Here is a 16978-nt window from a genome sequence, read left to right on the forward strand (position 1 = left end):
TAGATTATCATAGAATTTACAGTGCAGAAGGAGGCCATTCGGCCCATCAAGTCTGCACCGGCTCTTGGAAAGAGCACCCTACCCAAGGTCAACACCTCCACCCTATCCCCATAACCCAGTAACCCCACCCAACACCAAGGGCAATTTTGGACACTAAGGGCAATTTATCATCTCCAATCCACCTAACTTGCACATCTTTGGACTGTGGGAGGAAACCGGAGCACCCGGAGGAAACCCACGCAGACACGGGGAGGATGTGCAGACTCGGCACAGACAGTGACCCAAGCCGGAATCGAACCTGGGACCCTGGAGCTGTGAAGCAATTGTGCTATCCACAATGCTACCGTGCTGCCCTGTCACCCTTTCAAAATGGATGAGTGCAACGCGGCCAGAGAATCGCGGCCCAGTTACTAAATGTATTCAAGAAAGAGATAGACAATTTATTAGATTTTAATGGCATCAAAGGAGAGTGGAGGGGTATTATTTGAAGAGTGGGTAAGTAGGGGCCTCCAGGAGGTTGGGGGCGTGACCCGGGAGGGAGGTTTCCAGCTGCTGCCTTTCGTCATGCCTGGGCGCAGGTGGCAGAGGCGGTCAGCGCCACCAGCGGCCAGCAGCACTGGAAGAAACTGCTCAACCTCCTCAGGGCAGCCAGGGTGAGTAGGTAGCACTGTGCCCCTGGCACTATCCCACGTCTCACACAGCTATAAGCGTAGCCCCCCCTCTGTGGCTGAGCAGGGAGTCCTGGACGTGGTCGGTGTCCCGGGGGAATGGAAGGTCACCCAGGTGGAGCTCGGTCGCTGGCGAGGAAGTGAAACCCTGTTGAATTGCGGTTCCCCGTGACACATGTACCAACCCCCTCCCAACCTCTCCCCGCTCCACCCTCATCACCACACCGCCCTCAACCCAACACCACCCTCAGGCCAACACCACCCTCATCCCCACACCACCCTCACCCCAACACCACCCTCATCCCCACACCACCCTCATCCCCACACCAACACCCCCCACCTCCACCCACCACCGACCTCCATTGCCCTACAGCCCGCAGTCTAATTATGAATCTTGTCTTGTGTCCTGTACGACCTGCTGGAGATGGGATGGGTCCATCTGGCATCCCCCGTCCCCAGCCAGTACCACAGCCGGAGGAGCCTCCCCGTGAGCTGAGCAGTGACGAGGAGAGCAGCTTGGACACCAGCCCTCCATCCAAGGCTCAGGAGATCTCGGAGCTCGTGTCAGAGGATGACAGTGATTTCCCATCACAGCTGCTCCAACACCCTTCACCATCCCAGAAACACTAACCTCGGTTGGGCACTTTAATGAAGAGGCTCCTGGGACACTAAGTGGTCCACACCACACAGCAAACCCAGTGCAGCAGGTGGAGATAGGATCATTAGAGGGTGACCGTGCAGAGAGCAGGCCGACCCAAGGAACTAGCTCCCATACAGAGGGTTTGGAGATTCTGGAACAAACAGTTATATCTATGGTGAAAACACAGCCACAAAGTCAGGGACTACATGGGGGGTTGTCGGAGAGCATCCAGTACCTGTAGGCACGGTTGGAGGAGTCCAACCGCTTGCAGCAGCAGGAGGAGGTTGGAGGTGGTGTCGACAATGCGTGCCACCCATGCCAACACCGCACAGGTGGCGTCCACGGTGGAGGCATTGGTGGTGACGGTTTTGGTTAAGGATCAGCATGTCCAAGGCCTGGTGCAGTCACTGGCTGATGTGACACAAACCCAGAAGTTGGTGACACAGTTGCAGCGTGATATGGCGCAGTCCCAGACGGAGGTGGCCCACTCGCTGTGCTCCATAGTCCTGCAGACCTTGGTTGAGACCAAAGCAGGCCTCCAAGACTGGCAGCGTCAGGTGGCGGGGAGCCTCAGGGGATAGCTCACCTCGCACTCCCGCCCCATGGGATAGCCCAACGGCCACCGGACACCCCGAAGGAGGAGGAGATGATGGGGTCCGTGCCGGTGATTCCTGCAGGGGAGGTGGCGGAACACTGCAGCACCTCAGACTGTCCCCCTCCTGTCCCTGGCTCATCTGGTGGGCAGCGGACAGAACGGGCGGCACCACGCCACCCAGGACACCAGAGCAGGAGCCGGACCCATCCAGGCCCCGGTCGTGCCAGGACACGCCTGCCAACGGGGTCCCAGGTCCCAAAGCAGGAATCACAGCAGGCCCCCTCCACTCCTGCTGTACTGTCCGGAGAATCACCTAGACGTAGCATTAGGGCCCGTAAGGACAGAAACTTAGACACTAGCTAAGTTGGCACAGATGCTGTGCACAGTTCAGTTATAGGGGCTAGGGCACAAACCTGTAAATATTTGTTCACATTAAACACCGGTTACTACCTCTCTCATTGCTCTGTCAAATGGGTGTGAGGGATGGGCTGACGTTGTGGGAGGCCTGGGCTCCCCACCTTCCCCCGACCGTCCCCAGCACCGCCACGCCAGGGATCCAATGGGACCGTGTGATGGAATGACCAGCTCGCATGCATGGATCACCCAGGTGGACGGTGGAAAGTGCTACCATGGGTAGGAGTCAGATGTTGTTAAACAATGTGGAGCACATCATAAAGCGGGTTGTCATCACCCTACATCCTATGGACCAGACCCGCTGTTACTGCCAACCCAGGGCCCGCACTCCGTAGCGTGACTGGTACGTATCACGGAGGGAGTTGCACGCGGGGTGTGATTGGTAGGGGTTGGGATTCAGTGTCCGTACCCCTGGCCAGTCCCCCTGTCCACCCCACCCTTTAGTCAGTGAACCTGGAGGCGATCAGAGCATCCCGTTAGCCTTGGCACACATGTCATGCGGCCTCCCATGCCTGCCTAGGCCCATATCCTGCCCATCCTCACCCTTCACTGCATCCTCTTGATGGTCACATATCAGCTGCTCGTTCATCGAGTAGAACCCCGTTCGATTTGTATAAAGTGACCTGTCACCTGCAGGTGCCCGTAGGGCGACATGTATCCTGTTGATCACCCCTTGGACCCGGGGCATGTCGACGATGGCGGCGAACCCCGCTGCCGGGGCATCCTGGTAGGCTCGGTCCACATTGAAGTGGATGTATTGGGCCACATGGGCATATGGGGCCTCCGTGATGGCGTGGATGCACCTGTGCTCCGAGGTCTGTAAGATCCTGGACAGGTCCCCAAGTCGCGTAATAGTACAGGGCAACCTTCACCTTCATCGGGAGCGGGTGTCCTCCCCCATGCCCCTTTCCTCCTCCTCCTCAAGCAGCGGCCACTCGTACAGCCACAGGGCATCGCCCAGGGCTGTGGCGACTAGCTGGAAGGCCGCTATTGCTGGTTGAATTCCAATATCCTTTGTCTGCTGGGCGTGAAAGGCCGACATGTTAGCATAGTGTGTACCCCCGTGCCCAACCAGGCCCAATGGGCTACCCAATGGTCTCAGTTGGCACCACCGACTCTACCCCCGCATGTCCCTCCCCCCCATGCCCATCAATGGCCTCTGCCCCTGGCGCCCGTCTATGATGCTAGGGGTACTGTTTGCTGGCATTGTCCTCGCCAGGATTATGCACCGTCGCCCCCGTAGGGACTACAGTGGGTGCTGCCCTGACAGGGCCGCCGGTGGGTGGCGGCTAGGTTTTGTGGGGAGAGGCACCCATACGGCTGGTACCACTCTGCAGAATCAAGAGCCAAGGTGAGAGGTCAGTGGGTGCGCAGCAAGATGGCCACCGTAATGGCGGTCCATGCCTGGGCACGGCCCCAGTCCCGTGGAGGGGTCACCCGAGCCACTTGGCCTTTTCCCCCCATCCCCCCTCTCCCCCAGCCCTGGCATGGTCCCCTCACTCCAGTCAGTCCGGCCAGTTTCCGGCCCAGCAGATTGCTCCTCCAGTCACTCCTCTGTGTCCTATCTCCTCTCTCTCTCCCTCAGCAGCCGCCACGCTGGTTTAGCGATTTTTGAAAGCACAAGTGAACTGCACCGTAGGGAACTCAGTCCATCGGAGGAGGAGAATCGTGAGCCCCCAGAGAATACCGGGTCGGGTCTGCGAAGTATATGCAAACGGTGTATACTGTACGTGCGTCCCGAATTGCATTGACACCGCTGTCAAGGAGGCAGAGAATTGCGATTTGCTGTGAAATCAGCGCCTACCGTGATTTTGGCACGGAACCGATTCTCTGCCTAATTGCGTTTCGCAATTTCAGTGTCAGCCAGCAGAGAATCCTGCCATAAGTATTTGAATGTCTAATCTAGAATCAATTAACTCCCTTTTTATAAAAAAAAGTCAATTTGCTGTCACTACTTTGAATGGCAAGATGAACGATGGTAGTCAGGTTCGTTCTCTTCATAAACAAAATAGATTTTCTAAATTCCGGCTCTGTAAAGTCACCATCTGTTCTTGGTTTAGTTGTGCACCACAAAAATGTATCAAGCAGAGGGGAGAGAGCCAAAATTCAGTAAAACCAGAAAATGTCAATAAGGTGGGAGGTGGGATTTATTTTACAGCAGCATCATTTCTAAAGACATATTTACAGCACTGTCCTAGGCAGTGGGCAGAACAATCATTCCCCCTTTCAATAATCATTCCCCCTTTCTTACCACGACTCAAATGCAACAGAATTTGATCCATACTGCTGTAATGTGATAATTATAGGGTTGACATCCGGAATTATTCTTTTACACAGAGAGTGATCGGCAGCTTGAACAGATTATCAGGAGGTGTTGGTTGAAGCCAGAACATGGAACTCACTTGAAAAACAGTGAGGTGCACCAAGTAAAAGTGTATGAGATGGTGTTTTGGAACGCTGAGGTCAAATGGACTGAACGCCACTTCCATCCAAATTTATCCTGCGACATTATGATTGTGTGATGAAAATAAAGTTACATTCAGTTGCAGTATGTGACATGTTTTAAAATCAAAAAAATTAATTTGTATAAACTCTGCTGCGCTTATTTATTTCCACAGTTTCCTTAATGAAAAGCCTGATTTCCTTTGACACAATGATTATACTTGTTTTCTTTTATGATTTAAATGCCATTTCTTAGTTGTATTTGGTCAAATATAAATAATAAAACACAGTAACTCAAAAAGAATACTGGTGTAAAAAGTCTGTCGAAGCTGCATCTGTTAAGCGTGCCAAAACAATTTGGTATTTTATTTCAATTAATTCAGTGAGAATTACAGAAATCTTGAAACAAATTCCAGATGTCTGGCAATTTTGAAGATATGATCGGCTCAATAGTGCCCATATTTTGGGGGCTATGATTGCCCTTTGAGTTCCAAAATGGTGTCAACGATGTGTCTACACAATTGGAGGGTGAGTTGAGCAAATTCCAGATTGGTGCTGGCGTCAGAATGTGCAGAATGAACATTGCCAGAAGTATGCATTTGCCATTTTGAAAGAAACAAAAACATACATTTATGTGATACCATTCATAACCACAGGATGTTTCAAATCACTTTACAGTCAATAAAGTACTTTTGAAGTGTAGCCACAGTTGCAGTGGAGGAAATACAGCCGCCAGTTTCTGCATGAACAACAATGTGATAATGACCAGATAATCTGTTCATGTTGTGTTAATTGAGAGTTAAATATTGCCCAGGACACCAGGGTAACACCCCAGCTCTTTTTAAATAGTGCCATAGGATCTTTGACGTTCACCTCAGAGGGTGGACAGGGCCTCTGTTCAACACTTGTTTTCAAAAGACAGCACCGCAAATGGCGTAGCACTGCAGTGTCAGTCTTAATCCTTGTGCTCAAGCCATGGAGTGTGAATTCAACCCACATCCATTGTGCACGATAGCATTGTGGATAGCACAATAGCTTCACAGCTCCAGGGTCCCAGGTTCGATTCCGGCTTTGGTCACTGTGCGGAGTCTGCACATCCTCCCCGTGTCTGCGTGGGTTTCCTCCGGGTGCTCCGGTTTCCTCCCTCAGTCCAAAGATGTGCAGGTTAGGTGGATTGGCCATGATAAATTGCCCTTAGAGTCCAAAATTGCCCTAAGTGTTGGGTGGGGTTACTGGGTTATGGGGATAGGGTGGAGTTGTTGACTTTGGTTATGGTGCTCTTTCCAAGAGCCGGTGCAGACTCGATGGGCTGAATGGCCTCCTTCTGCACTGTAAATTCTATGATCCTCTGTCACAGGGGAAAAGTAATACCAACTGAGCCACAGTTGACACATTTACATTCCAGCCAATGTCATTTTGCACAGTTGAACACACATCCTGAAGCAAAAAGAATGTCTAATGAGCAGTATTTAACGGGATCATCAACTCCAGGTTAGTTGCTTTTTTTCTCGCTGTTGTTCCAACTCTACAAGTGTTTGTGTTTTCCACGGCTGTTTCAATTTGCAAAAGTCTACAAGGAGTGGGTGGCAGGTGCTAAAGGAAATTTACTGACTTTAAGGCTTCTGTTCATACCCAGTTGCTCACAGGCATGGGTATGCTAATAAGTATTCTCCTTGGAACACAACATGACTTGGAGAATGAACCATGCAGAGCAGGACAAGCTTCTGGAAGAGGGAGGAGATGAAAGACAACGAGAAGGACTCTCAACCGAAGGCCATAGCCACCAAGGGTGTTCCTGTAACAATTCCTCTCACTGAATCTCAACTAAGAACAGGGTGTGTCTGATGTCTGTGTTTCAGTCAGAACATCTTCAGTGAAATCTGTCACTAACTGTAGCCATAATCTCAGAGCAGGATAAGGACTGGATTCTCAGTGCCCGCAAACATCACTAGTGCAATAAACTTGTATTCGCCTGTCGCTGTCCAGGGTCATGTTGAAGATGTTTGGAACATCTCCCATTTTACTGCCTGGTGCTCTGTAAGGGAAGTCACTGAGGCTTCTATTTAAGGAGAGATGAAGACATATGTTTCTCTCTTACCAGTGTGACAAATGGAGGATTTTAAGAATATTGGATTCCAAGTATTGGACAAAGTTAACGGTTAAAGTCTGGGCGTCAAGGTACCACAGTGGTTAGCAGTGTTGCTTCACAGCGCCAGGGACCCGGGTTCGATTCCCTGTCTGTGGAGAGTCTGTACTTTCTCCCCGTTTCTGCATGGGTTTCCTCCGGGTGCTCCGGTTTCCTCCCACAAATCCCAAAAGATATGCTGTTTGGTGATTTGGACATTCTGAATTCTCCATCCAAACAGGCTTCGAAGTGTGGCGACTCGGGGATTTTCACAGTAACTTCATTGCAGTGTTAATGTAAACCTAATTGTGACACTAATAAAGATTATTATTACTATAGCGTGGTCATGTTTTTAAAAAGAATCCTGTTTTGCAGGACCGGGGAGCTTTGAGGAGCCAGAAGATGAAATTGACCAGAGGAATGTGCTTTCAGTTTGGGCTAATGTACTGTGGTTTGACTGGGGATGTCCCTGGGGAGTAAATGTGCTTTCAGTCTGGAAATAATGTCCAATGTCCTGGCAGCAGTCACAATGGCAATCTGTTGTGCCAGTTGCATTTAGCCACCTCAGGAAACCAAAGAGTGGGTGCTGTGTAACAAGGTCTTCTGCTTTTGACATGGCTGATGATTTGGTGTGCAACCCACAAACAAGTGCACAACATATATAAAATGAAAGCCATGCTGACACAAAATGTGATACAGCAGTCCACTGGCATCCTAAAACAGCACTTCTGCTACCTGTTCTGCTCTGGAGAAATCCTGCACCATTGCATCAGCATGGATATCGAGGTTCATGATGGTCGGCTGCATCTTGCACAAATTTATCCTCATGAGGATGCAGCCCTTGCTACCAAGCAGCTGAAGAACAGGAGCATGAGGTGGAGAAGGAACAGGAAGGGAGGAGGTAACTCAGATTGCCTATTCGACTGAGCTACCTGTGAACAAGTTATCCAACTGCAGTTATCAAAACCTCATATGCTCAACTACCAGTAACCCCATACTTTGCCTCCCCTCACATCACAATATGCGCTTGGCCACAATGCAAACATTAAGCCACTACAAAATAAGCATTCCAAACTAAATTTATAAATGAATTCATGCACTATTCCTTAGTGCCTGTATTCTTAGTGTATTTGCTTATCCCAGTGCCCCAAAACAATGTTACTCCAGTGGTTGCAGGATGATTGGCAGAAGGCTGCTGACTTTAAGTGGGGACTGCAGCTGGAAGGTGACCACAAGCCACTCTGGGTCCTATGGGCCCAGCTGCAGACAGCACCATCTCAGCATGGGAGGCAGCAGTCTGAGAGAGATAGCCTAAGTAGCAGGCAATAGGAAGGACACTGACAGAGTGGCAGTGATGGGAACATGAATGTTCTCATTGTGAGAGAGGATAGCAGGTTCATGCTCCATAGAGTCACTGCCACTCCCCTGGAATGGTGCCTCAGCAATCCAGTAATCTACTGAAGGACAAATTGCTGGACTGCTGTAGTGCTCTGCAAGCACTGTAATCCACAGCCATGGTGACAGCAGTCTGAGCTTCCACTGCAGCACCCAGATATTGGGTACGTGCTCTGTGTGCTCTAATGGGAGCTGCAACATTAATTATTAATCATTGCATTAGGTACGGAGTTGGCTACACTTCCACACAGGAAATGATGGACTCCAAGCTCTGCGCAAAGCCCTGTGCCATGTTGGTGACCAACTCCTCCATGCTTCTCGGCATTGACTGCTGGCTTTCTGGCCGGCCTTCCATTGTAACAAGTATTTCTCTGCATATCCATCAGCCTTTTTCTATACACTGCCCCAAGAAGTCCTCATCTGAATCCTTTGAAACAGAACTCATGTGCAATCCTATCCTCTGGCAAGTTGGCAACTGGGCCATCCTTTCCCTCAGCTCTGGCTGTAGCCCACTCATGCCCACTGTCTCACTATGTGTAGATTCTGCCTTTAAACTATCCATTAAGATATGTGCAGGGTCAGTAACTGAGCTGGTCACTGTGAATGTGCAGTCAAATGATGATGTGGTGTCCTCATCATCAATGTCCTGCCTGGACAGTTGGATTTCTTAGACACCTGAGAGGAAATATGGGATGTGAGAAAGAGGATTAGGCATGAGGATACTGTCACCTTCAGTGGTTTCAGCCCCACCACTGGTCACAGCTTTGTTAATAGGTGTCCCAATAGTGGCCAGCGTTGTGTCCTCACACCTGACCCATTGGCCAGCTATATGTGAAAGCTGTGGGATGTGGGTCTGAGACTTACAGTAATGTGTGAGAGTGAGGTGAAGCTATGAGTCATTAATATGGATTGGTGACAGGTGAATGATGGGTATTTTTTGATTTGAATAATAGCTGAGGCTAATGATGCAGTTGGTTGGACATGGCAGTTGAAGATGCATTCACTGACCTTAACCACTCATGAGAGGTCACTGAACTCCTTGCTGCGCTGCATTGAGGTCTTCGGGGCTTGTATCCTGGCATTGACTGCCAAGGCTATCTGCTCCCACTGCCTTTTGTTTCTGTAGCCTGGCAATTCCTTCCCTTCTGCAGATACCAGGCATGCCTCCTCCTTTCCACCACCTCCACCAAACCTCTATTACAGCAACTGAAAAGCTTGGAGCCTCCTCTCTCCTCCGATGTGCCAATCCTCACTCTTTCCCAAGTCAGATTTTCTTCAACCCATGATTCCCAACACCTACTCCAGCCCTTTAAGAGGTGCAGGCTAGCTTTAAGCAGTACAAGTTAGTTTTAAACAGTGCTAGCCTCTCACAATATTGACCCCTAGAAAATGAATATCACAGTTACCACTTTCTGAGCTATCTGATTTAGACTCCGATATATTTTGTGAGTAAAAATGTATAGGCCGGGATTCACCGAGCCCGCGCCAGGTCGGAGAATTGCCCGAAGGGGGGGGGGGGGGGCGAGAATCCAGCTGCTCCGACACCGGGCTGCCGATTCTCCGGTCACCGGAGAATCGGCGGCAATCGCGATCGGGGGCTACCGATTGGCGGGCGTGCTCATTCCAGCGGGAGGCCTATGTTCCTTCGCGCCGGGCCCCTGTAGGGATCCGCCATGTGGTCCGGGGGCCGGCGCGGAGACGGCAACCATGCCCATGCGACGGTGTGGAGACGGCCGTGGCGCGCATGCGTGGACCCGCGCCGGCCACGGCGCGCATGTGCGGACCCGCGCCAGCCATGTAGGGCTGGCTTTTGGCGCTTGAGCAGTGCACAGCACTCAGGCACTGTTCTAGCTCCGAAGAAGAGAATTACTGGGCCTGGGGGCCCGTTGACGCCGGCGTCGCTCGTGCCGATTTTGACGCCGGCGTCAACACTTGGTCACTATATCGGTGAATTCCGGCCATAATGTGCTGCAAACAGAATGAGATGTTGTTACATACAGGCTGAGGATCAATAGATCAGGAGGGGGGGAAATGGCTGCTTACAACCATCCTGTACAGAGCTGGTTTGATTGCAGCCAAAATTGGGTGTGGTAAATATGTGGATTTATCAGGATATTTGTAAGTATATTTATTTTATTGTATGCAAATAATCTAAATTTATGTATTGCCAGAACTGAAAATGAATTGAAAGGAACTCACTTTGAAATCCTTTCACAATTTGCATCAGCTATTTTCTATATATTTACAACAACTGGTTATTTTTTTACTTACTTGATTGTTGCCCTGTTGGTCACATCTTGAAGATCACCGGGGTCAAAAAGCTGTGATCCCTTAAGTCCAAGTTCTTCACATGCTCTCAGAAACAATGTAATGTTGTCCTATTAGAGATATAAACACATTAATGTGATCAGGTCGATTGACTATATCAGTGCTTTCCATGCAAGTGCAGTGTTATTTATGATTTCATTGTCTTACACTAATTGTCTGTTATTTTATAGCCTATATTGCTGCTGTTTTCCTGCACAGCTCAAATGAAAGGAGTCAAATGATATTTTATCCTGCAGGTATGTCATATAATATTTAATCAACATGGCTCCTTATGTGACTGAATGGGTCAATTCTCAGCCCACAGACCTTTAGGAACTTGAGGTAGGTAGTGGGATCCAGAGTGAGGATTTGTTTCCTTCTCTGCCACCTCTTTGCCTCATTGTTAAGGAGCGTGATGCAGCATGATAGCCAAGTTGCCGCCATTCTGAACGATTGGCAGCAGGCTCCTCTCAGTCATTAATGTCAATGCTGCCGCACCCCCAAGAGAGTTTCTGAGTGTTTTTTGAAGTGTTTTCTTTGACCTCCCCTGGCCATAGTGCAGTACAGTACCTTTCAGAAACAAAACTGGTGGTTGACATGGGTTGGGGCATTGAGTATAAGAATTGGCAAGTCATGTGCAGCTGTACATAACCTTAGTTTGGGCACATTTGGAATATTGCATACAATTCTGGTCGCTACACTACCAGAAGGATGTCGAAGTTTTGTAGAGGGTCCAGAAGAGGTTTCCCAGGATGTTGCCTTGTCTGGAGAGTATTGGCTATGCGGAGAGGTTGAATAAACTCAAATTGTTTTCACTGGAATGAAGGAGGTTGAGAGGTGACCCGATAGAGGTTTCCAAAATTATGAGTGGTATAGACAGAGTGGATAGTCAGATGCTTTTTTCTCCCAGGGTGTAAACATCAGTTGCTAAAGGACATAGGTTTAAGGTGCAAGGGGGAAAGTTTAGAGGAGATGTGCAAAGCAACCTTTTTACACAGAGATGGTGGAAGCAGGTACGATAGCGGAGTTTAAGAGATATCTTGACAAACACATGAATAGGATGGGAATAGAGGGATTCAGACCCAAGAGGTGCAGAAAGTTTAGTTTAGACATGGTTGGCACAGGACTGGAGGGCCGAAGGGCCTGTCCCTGTGTTGTACTGTTCTTTGCTCTTGACACGTTCACATGATGTTCTTATTTTAACATATGTCATAAAATCATTACAGCAGAAAAGGAGACTATTCTGCCATCAAGCTCTCTGCAGACAGAGCATTCCAGTCAGTTCATTTCCCCACTCTATCCACATAATCAAGTAAAAGTATTTCCCTCATGTGACCATCCAATTTCCTTTGAAATCATTGATTACCTCTGTCTCCACCCCCTTTGTGGATGAGTTCCAGGTAATTATAAATTTACAATCAGGAAAATACAAGTGACTTGATCCTGAGACCACTGCACTTTTACAAGAAAACACAATATTCCGTCTGCCCTAGAGGTCCAATGAGTCCCATAGTTAGTCGTCGAGGATATATTTGCTGCAAAGTCTTCCACAGTTGAATGTCCAGTCTTCTCTTTTTAGAACATAGAACATAGAACAGTACAGCACAGCACAGAACAGGCCCTTCGGCCCTCGATGTTGTGCCGAGCAATGATCACCCTACTCAAACCCACGTATCCACCCTATACCTGAAACCCCCCCCTCCTTAACCTTACTTTTTTTTAGGACACTACGGGCAATTTAGCATGGCCAATCCACCTAACCCGCACATCTTTGGACTGTGGGAGGAAACCGGAGCACCCGTAGGAAACCCACACACACACGGGGAGGACGTGCAGACTCCGCACAGACAGTGACCCAGCCGGGATCTACCTAGTTCTGTTATAGCCACTCGACTGGTACCATGTTTTGTTAGCTGCGTGGTAGGTAACATGTGCTACTCAAACCTGGGTTAGTGATGAGGTATTCTGAATCCCGATGAGGAAGATTCGAACTCTTCCAGTAGTAACAAAAGTTTTATTGAGTAATTACAACAATATTTACATGAGTTCTTTACTTTAACTTTGATACTAGTGATAATGTTAACAAGATCTAACTATGGTAACTATACGTAACTCCACTAGCCATCTAAACTAGTCTGCTGTTGCTTTGATCACAGTGCACCCCAGAGAGAGAGGCCCAATGTGGCTGCCTTTTATACCCCTGTTGGCCCGGCTCTCTGGTGATCATGTGATGCTACTGATGACACATTAACCCCTTGTGTACATGCACATATAGAGATCACCACACTGAGAGCTGACTTATTTTTTCTATTTAACAACCTGCACAGGTTTATATCCTTAACCCTGATTTACTGAGCTCTATATATTCAATCCCTATTCCTTGGCATTCCCACCACATTTATTGGCTAACAGTTGCTACTATCATTTGTGGTCATGTGTCACTTCTGATTATTCATTTGCAATTTACAAAAGATGTTTTGCAATCTATTTCCAAATAACACTATCAATGTGATATCCCATGCTGGGAAAACTGGACAGGAGCAGACCTTGATTGTGCACTTATCTTATTATTGCTGTAGGGGACATCATAAATATTTCAGCACTGTGGAAATTGGGTTAAGTCAAGCTGTTTACAAGTCATACCAACAGTTCAAACAAAGAAGCAACCTATCCTTTGTAACATTTATGAAAATAAATTTATAGATATGTTTATCACCTACAGAAAAGTTTGCTGAATAACTTCCTTAAAACAAGGTAGATTCTGCCAGCAGGAACACAATGGGCCAAATGTCCTCCTTCGGTGCCATTATGATTCTATGGGCTGGGTTTCATGGGGGTGGCTGGGTCCCCACCCTGGCATCTTGAGGGGGAGGGGGGAAGCTCTGATGTTTACTGGGGTCTTGCAAAGGACGTATCCTCACCCTCCTTCACTGGTCACCAGCCTAAGCAGTGAACGATACCAGGCTTCACACTTGGAATGGGCTTCATCCATTGCAGCTTACATCCCAGTGGTGACAAAACAAAATAAACGAGTGGGGCTGTAGGGATAGAGTGGGGAAATGGACTGACTGGATTACTCAACAGAAAGCCAGTATGGAACCAATGGATGAATTGCCATTAATTGGTTCTTTAGAGCCCCAACTGGTCATGGGTGGGCAGGCCTCCAGGTAATATTGCAGCTGAGTAGTGGGGGGGGGGGGGGGGATATTAGCCATAGAACCCGAACAGGAGAGACAACAGGAACACACGGTAGAGTACAAATGAATGACTGGTTTATTACGGTACACACAAAAAATACCAACTCCTCTCCCCGAACGGCCACCCGCCCTGACCTGCACCCAGGCCAGGGTTTTTATGCTGAGTAGTTTCCCCTTGTTAAGGGAAAATCCTTCCCCCAATTATCGGGGGAGTTCCGACACAGCTGCGTAAGGGGAAAATCGAATGGAGCACTGTCCTTGGTCCCCATAGGGGTCATAAAAGTTGCCAGGCATGGGGCCTTTGGCATCGTGCCAATCTAATGACCCATCCCCCTGCCTGCTGGCCCCCCTAAGGGTCTTAAAATCCAGCCCTATGACTATGATTTTAAGCTAGTACTGTGTTGTCATTACTGCCACATATAGTTTTGCCCATTATAATTGTGCACATATTATTACATAGGTGGAGTGGAGCCATTTCAAGTCACAGATGAGGGGTAGTTAATACGTTGAACAACATAGTTTATCCACTGTAGGTGTTATTTTACAGTTGGTGTAAAATTAAATAATAAAATTACAAACAAAAAACTGAAGTAAGAGCCTCCTAAGTTCCCTACATCTTTTCAGAGAGATGGTCATTCCTCTGTGGCCTGACTAAACCTGGCATCTCAAGCAGCTGATGAAAGAAGAAAGACGCCATAGTCCCAGAGGACCCGAGGCTGCTTTCCCCTTTAAGGGGGAGAACTGGATGGTGGTGATTTAACTTGAGGGTCAGCACATCTCGGGCAAGGGGCAAGATTGAGAAGGCGGGGCCTTCAAAATTAGAGTCAACTTGTGGTGAATGTATAAGTACTGTTAATTCACCAGTATACTGTGTTGCATTATACCATGCTATAATGAACTCCAATTAGTTTTATTGGTTGGCCAATTGGAGTATGAGCTCCCTCAATGATAGCTCATTGAGGGGGCCCATATAATCACCTGTGTAGGCTTTGTGAGCCAGTCTTGAGTTGACTGGACTGCTAGCAGCACTGTTTGTAGCTGCTCCTGTAATATCGTTATTATAAATAAATATTGGTGTGGTGACGGAACTCCTGCCTCCCGTGGATTACTACACATGCTATTAACCCTGTGGGCTCCATCTATGGCCCACTGTGTGGCTTCACCCACAGGGGGAGATGTGGAGCATAGCTCCGCTCCTTATAGGAAGTATAAGAGCAGCAGACCTGCAGGACCGCCTTCAGTAATGTACCAGTCGCAGGCAGGCAAAGTTGTAAGCTGATTAAAACCACTGTTTACTGCGACTTGAGTCTCCGAGTGAATTGATTGTTGCATCAACTGTTACGGGAATTGAACCCACGCTGTTAGCATTGCTCTGCAGTCCAGCCAACTGAGCTAACCGACCCCTGCCAACAAAAATATCCAATTCAGTCATTTGGTTCAATCTAATTACAATCCTGTAAGATTACTGGTGTAATGCCAGAGGAAAGTGTCTAATCTACCAAACAAAACTTCCTAAATACTCGTCCACTGATAAAGAATGCTTGGTCCATCCCCTCTTTTGCACATAAACACTGTTATAATTGAATTGTTTCAGTATAATCTTTCAACTGGTGTCGGATAGAAAACAGAAGGCTTCAAACACAGCAATGTATTGTAGGCATCACAAAGGGGCTGCACATGGAGATATTCAGGTCCTGTGTTTTTGTACTTAAGGCTTAAGGAGGCTGTGTTTTACTGGCATTATTGTCCAAGCTGAAAAAACGAAATCCTTTGTGTCCCTGTGGTTCTGGTTTAGCGATGAATGATCATATTGTGTGCACTGCAGCTAGGTGGAGCCCAATGTCTTCAGATAAACAGCACACGGCTGCCAATGTCTGGCCAAGGCTGTAACTAAGGTTTGGCTCCCAGACACAAGAAGGAAAATAATTCTGCTGCCAAAGAATTTGCAATCCTGTATACTGTTTGACCCCAACTAAAATACAAACCAACTTCTCTCTTTGTTTGCTTTAAGGTGCTGAACTCCTTCATGCATAACTGAACACTCTTTTAAAAGTCCAGGCTCTTTAAAGTTTACTTCAAAATGAAATGTACATCTTTATTAAAATCAAGTACAAAATCCATAGATTTCCTGAAAAATTAGTTACAAATATAATTAAATCTTTTTTCTTATCATTTGATTTCCAGTATTAATTCTTGGAAGTTTCAATTGTGCAGTCTGTCAATTAATATTGTAAATATTGTTTGTCTTTCCACTGTTGTAGAAGAGTGATTATATCATTTAAAAGAAACAGATTAATGCTGCCTTTAAAATAGCACAGATTTGGTTTTGATGCAAAACAACTTTCAGATGTTAGCATCACCAACAGCAATTTCTCCAGCCAAGGTAGTCCTGTAAACAAATTATTCAATGTCCTATGAATTACAGCTCCTGGTCTCATGATGTTTAATGTTGAGGAATATAATGCTATCACAGGGCACATCAGTTGCAGGGCAATACAGAGCAATAATAGGTATGCTTTCAATGCATGCAATAAGAACTGTATGCTCTAGTCAATGGCATATCCATCACAATCACAGAAAATAACTCACAACTACATACAGGTTATTGATTCAAGCCCTCATAAGAACTGCAGAATATCATCTCAGTTAGCACTTTGGCACAGCATTGAGCGAGTGCCACATTGTTAGAGCAGAGACCTTTTGGATAAGACTTTAAAGAGAGGATCTAACCTTGATATTCAATGGCATTACCATTGCTGAATCCCCACAATCAACATCCTGGGGGCTACCATTGATCAGAAACTGAATTGAGCCAGCCACAGTAATACTGTGGCTACGAGGGCAGGTCAAAGGCTAGGAATCCTGTGACAAGTAACTCACCTCCTGACCCCCCCAAAGATCGTCCACCATTTACAAGGCACAAGACAGGAGTGTAATGGAATACTCTCCACTTGCCTGGATGAGTGCAGCTCCAACAACACTCAAGAAGCTCAACACTATCCAGGACAAATAAGCCCGCCTTGATTGCTCCTCCTTCAACAAACATTCACACCCTCCACCACAGACGAACAGTGGCAGCCATTTTTACCATCTACAAGATGCACTGCAGTAACTCACCAAGGTCCCTTCGACAGCACCTTCCAAACCCGCGACCACTACCGTCTAGAAGGACAAGAGCAGCAGATACCTGGGAAC

At 47.7% G+C, this 16978-nt stretch overlaps 1 protein-coding gene across 2 annotated transcripts in view; it reads right to left on the reverse strand.

The window, feature by feature from the left end:
- Window positions 1-16978, reverse strand: part of LOC119962960 (LIM and calponin homology domains-containing protein 1-like) — a 502229-nt gene that overhangs the window by 244414 nt on the left and 240837 nt on the right. For both annotated transcript variants that reach the window (XM_038791315.1, XM_038791316.1), the window contains exon 4: window positions 10551-10657. In XM_038791315.1, coding sequence (XP_038647243.1) covers window positions 10551-10657 — 107 coding nt within the window. The remainder of the gene's footprint in view (window positions 1-10550; window positions 10658-16978) is intronic.

This window comes from Scyliorhinus canicula, chromosome 3 (assembly GCF_902713615.1).
Source record: "Scyliorhinus canicula chromosome 3, sScyCan1.1, whole genome shotgun sequence".
Classification (NCBI taxonomy): Eukaryota; Metazoa; Chordata; class Chondrichthyes; order Carcharhiniformes; family Scyliorhinidae; genus Scyliorhinus; species Scyliorhinus canicula.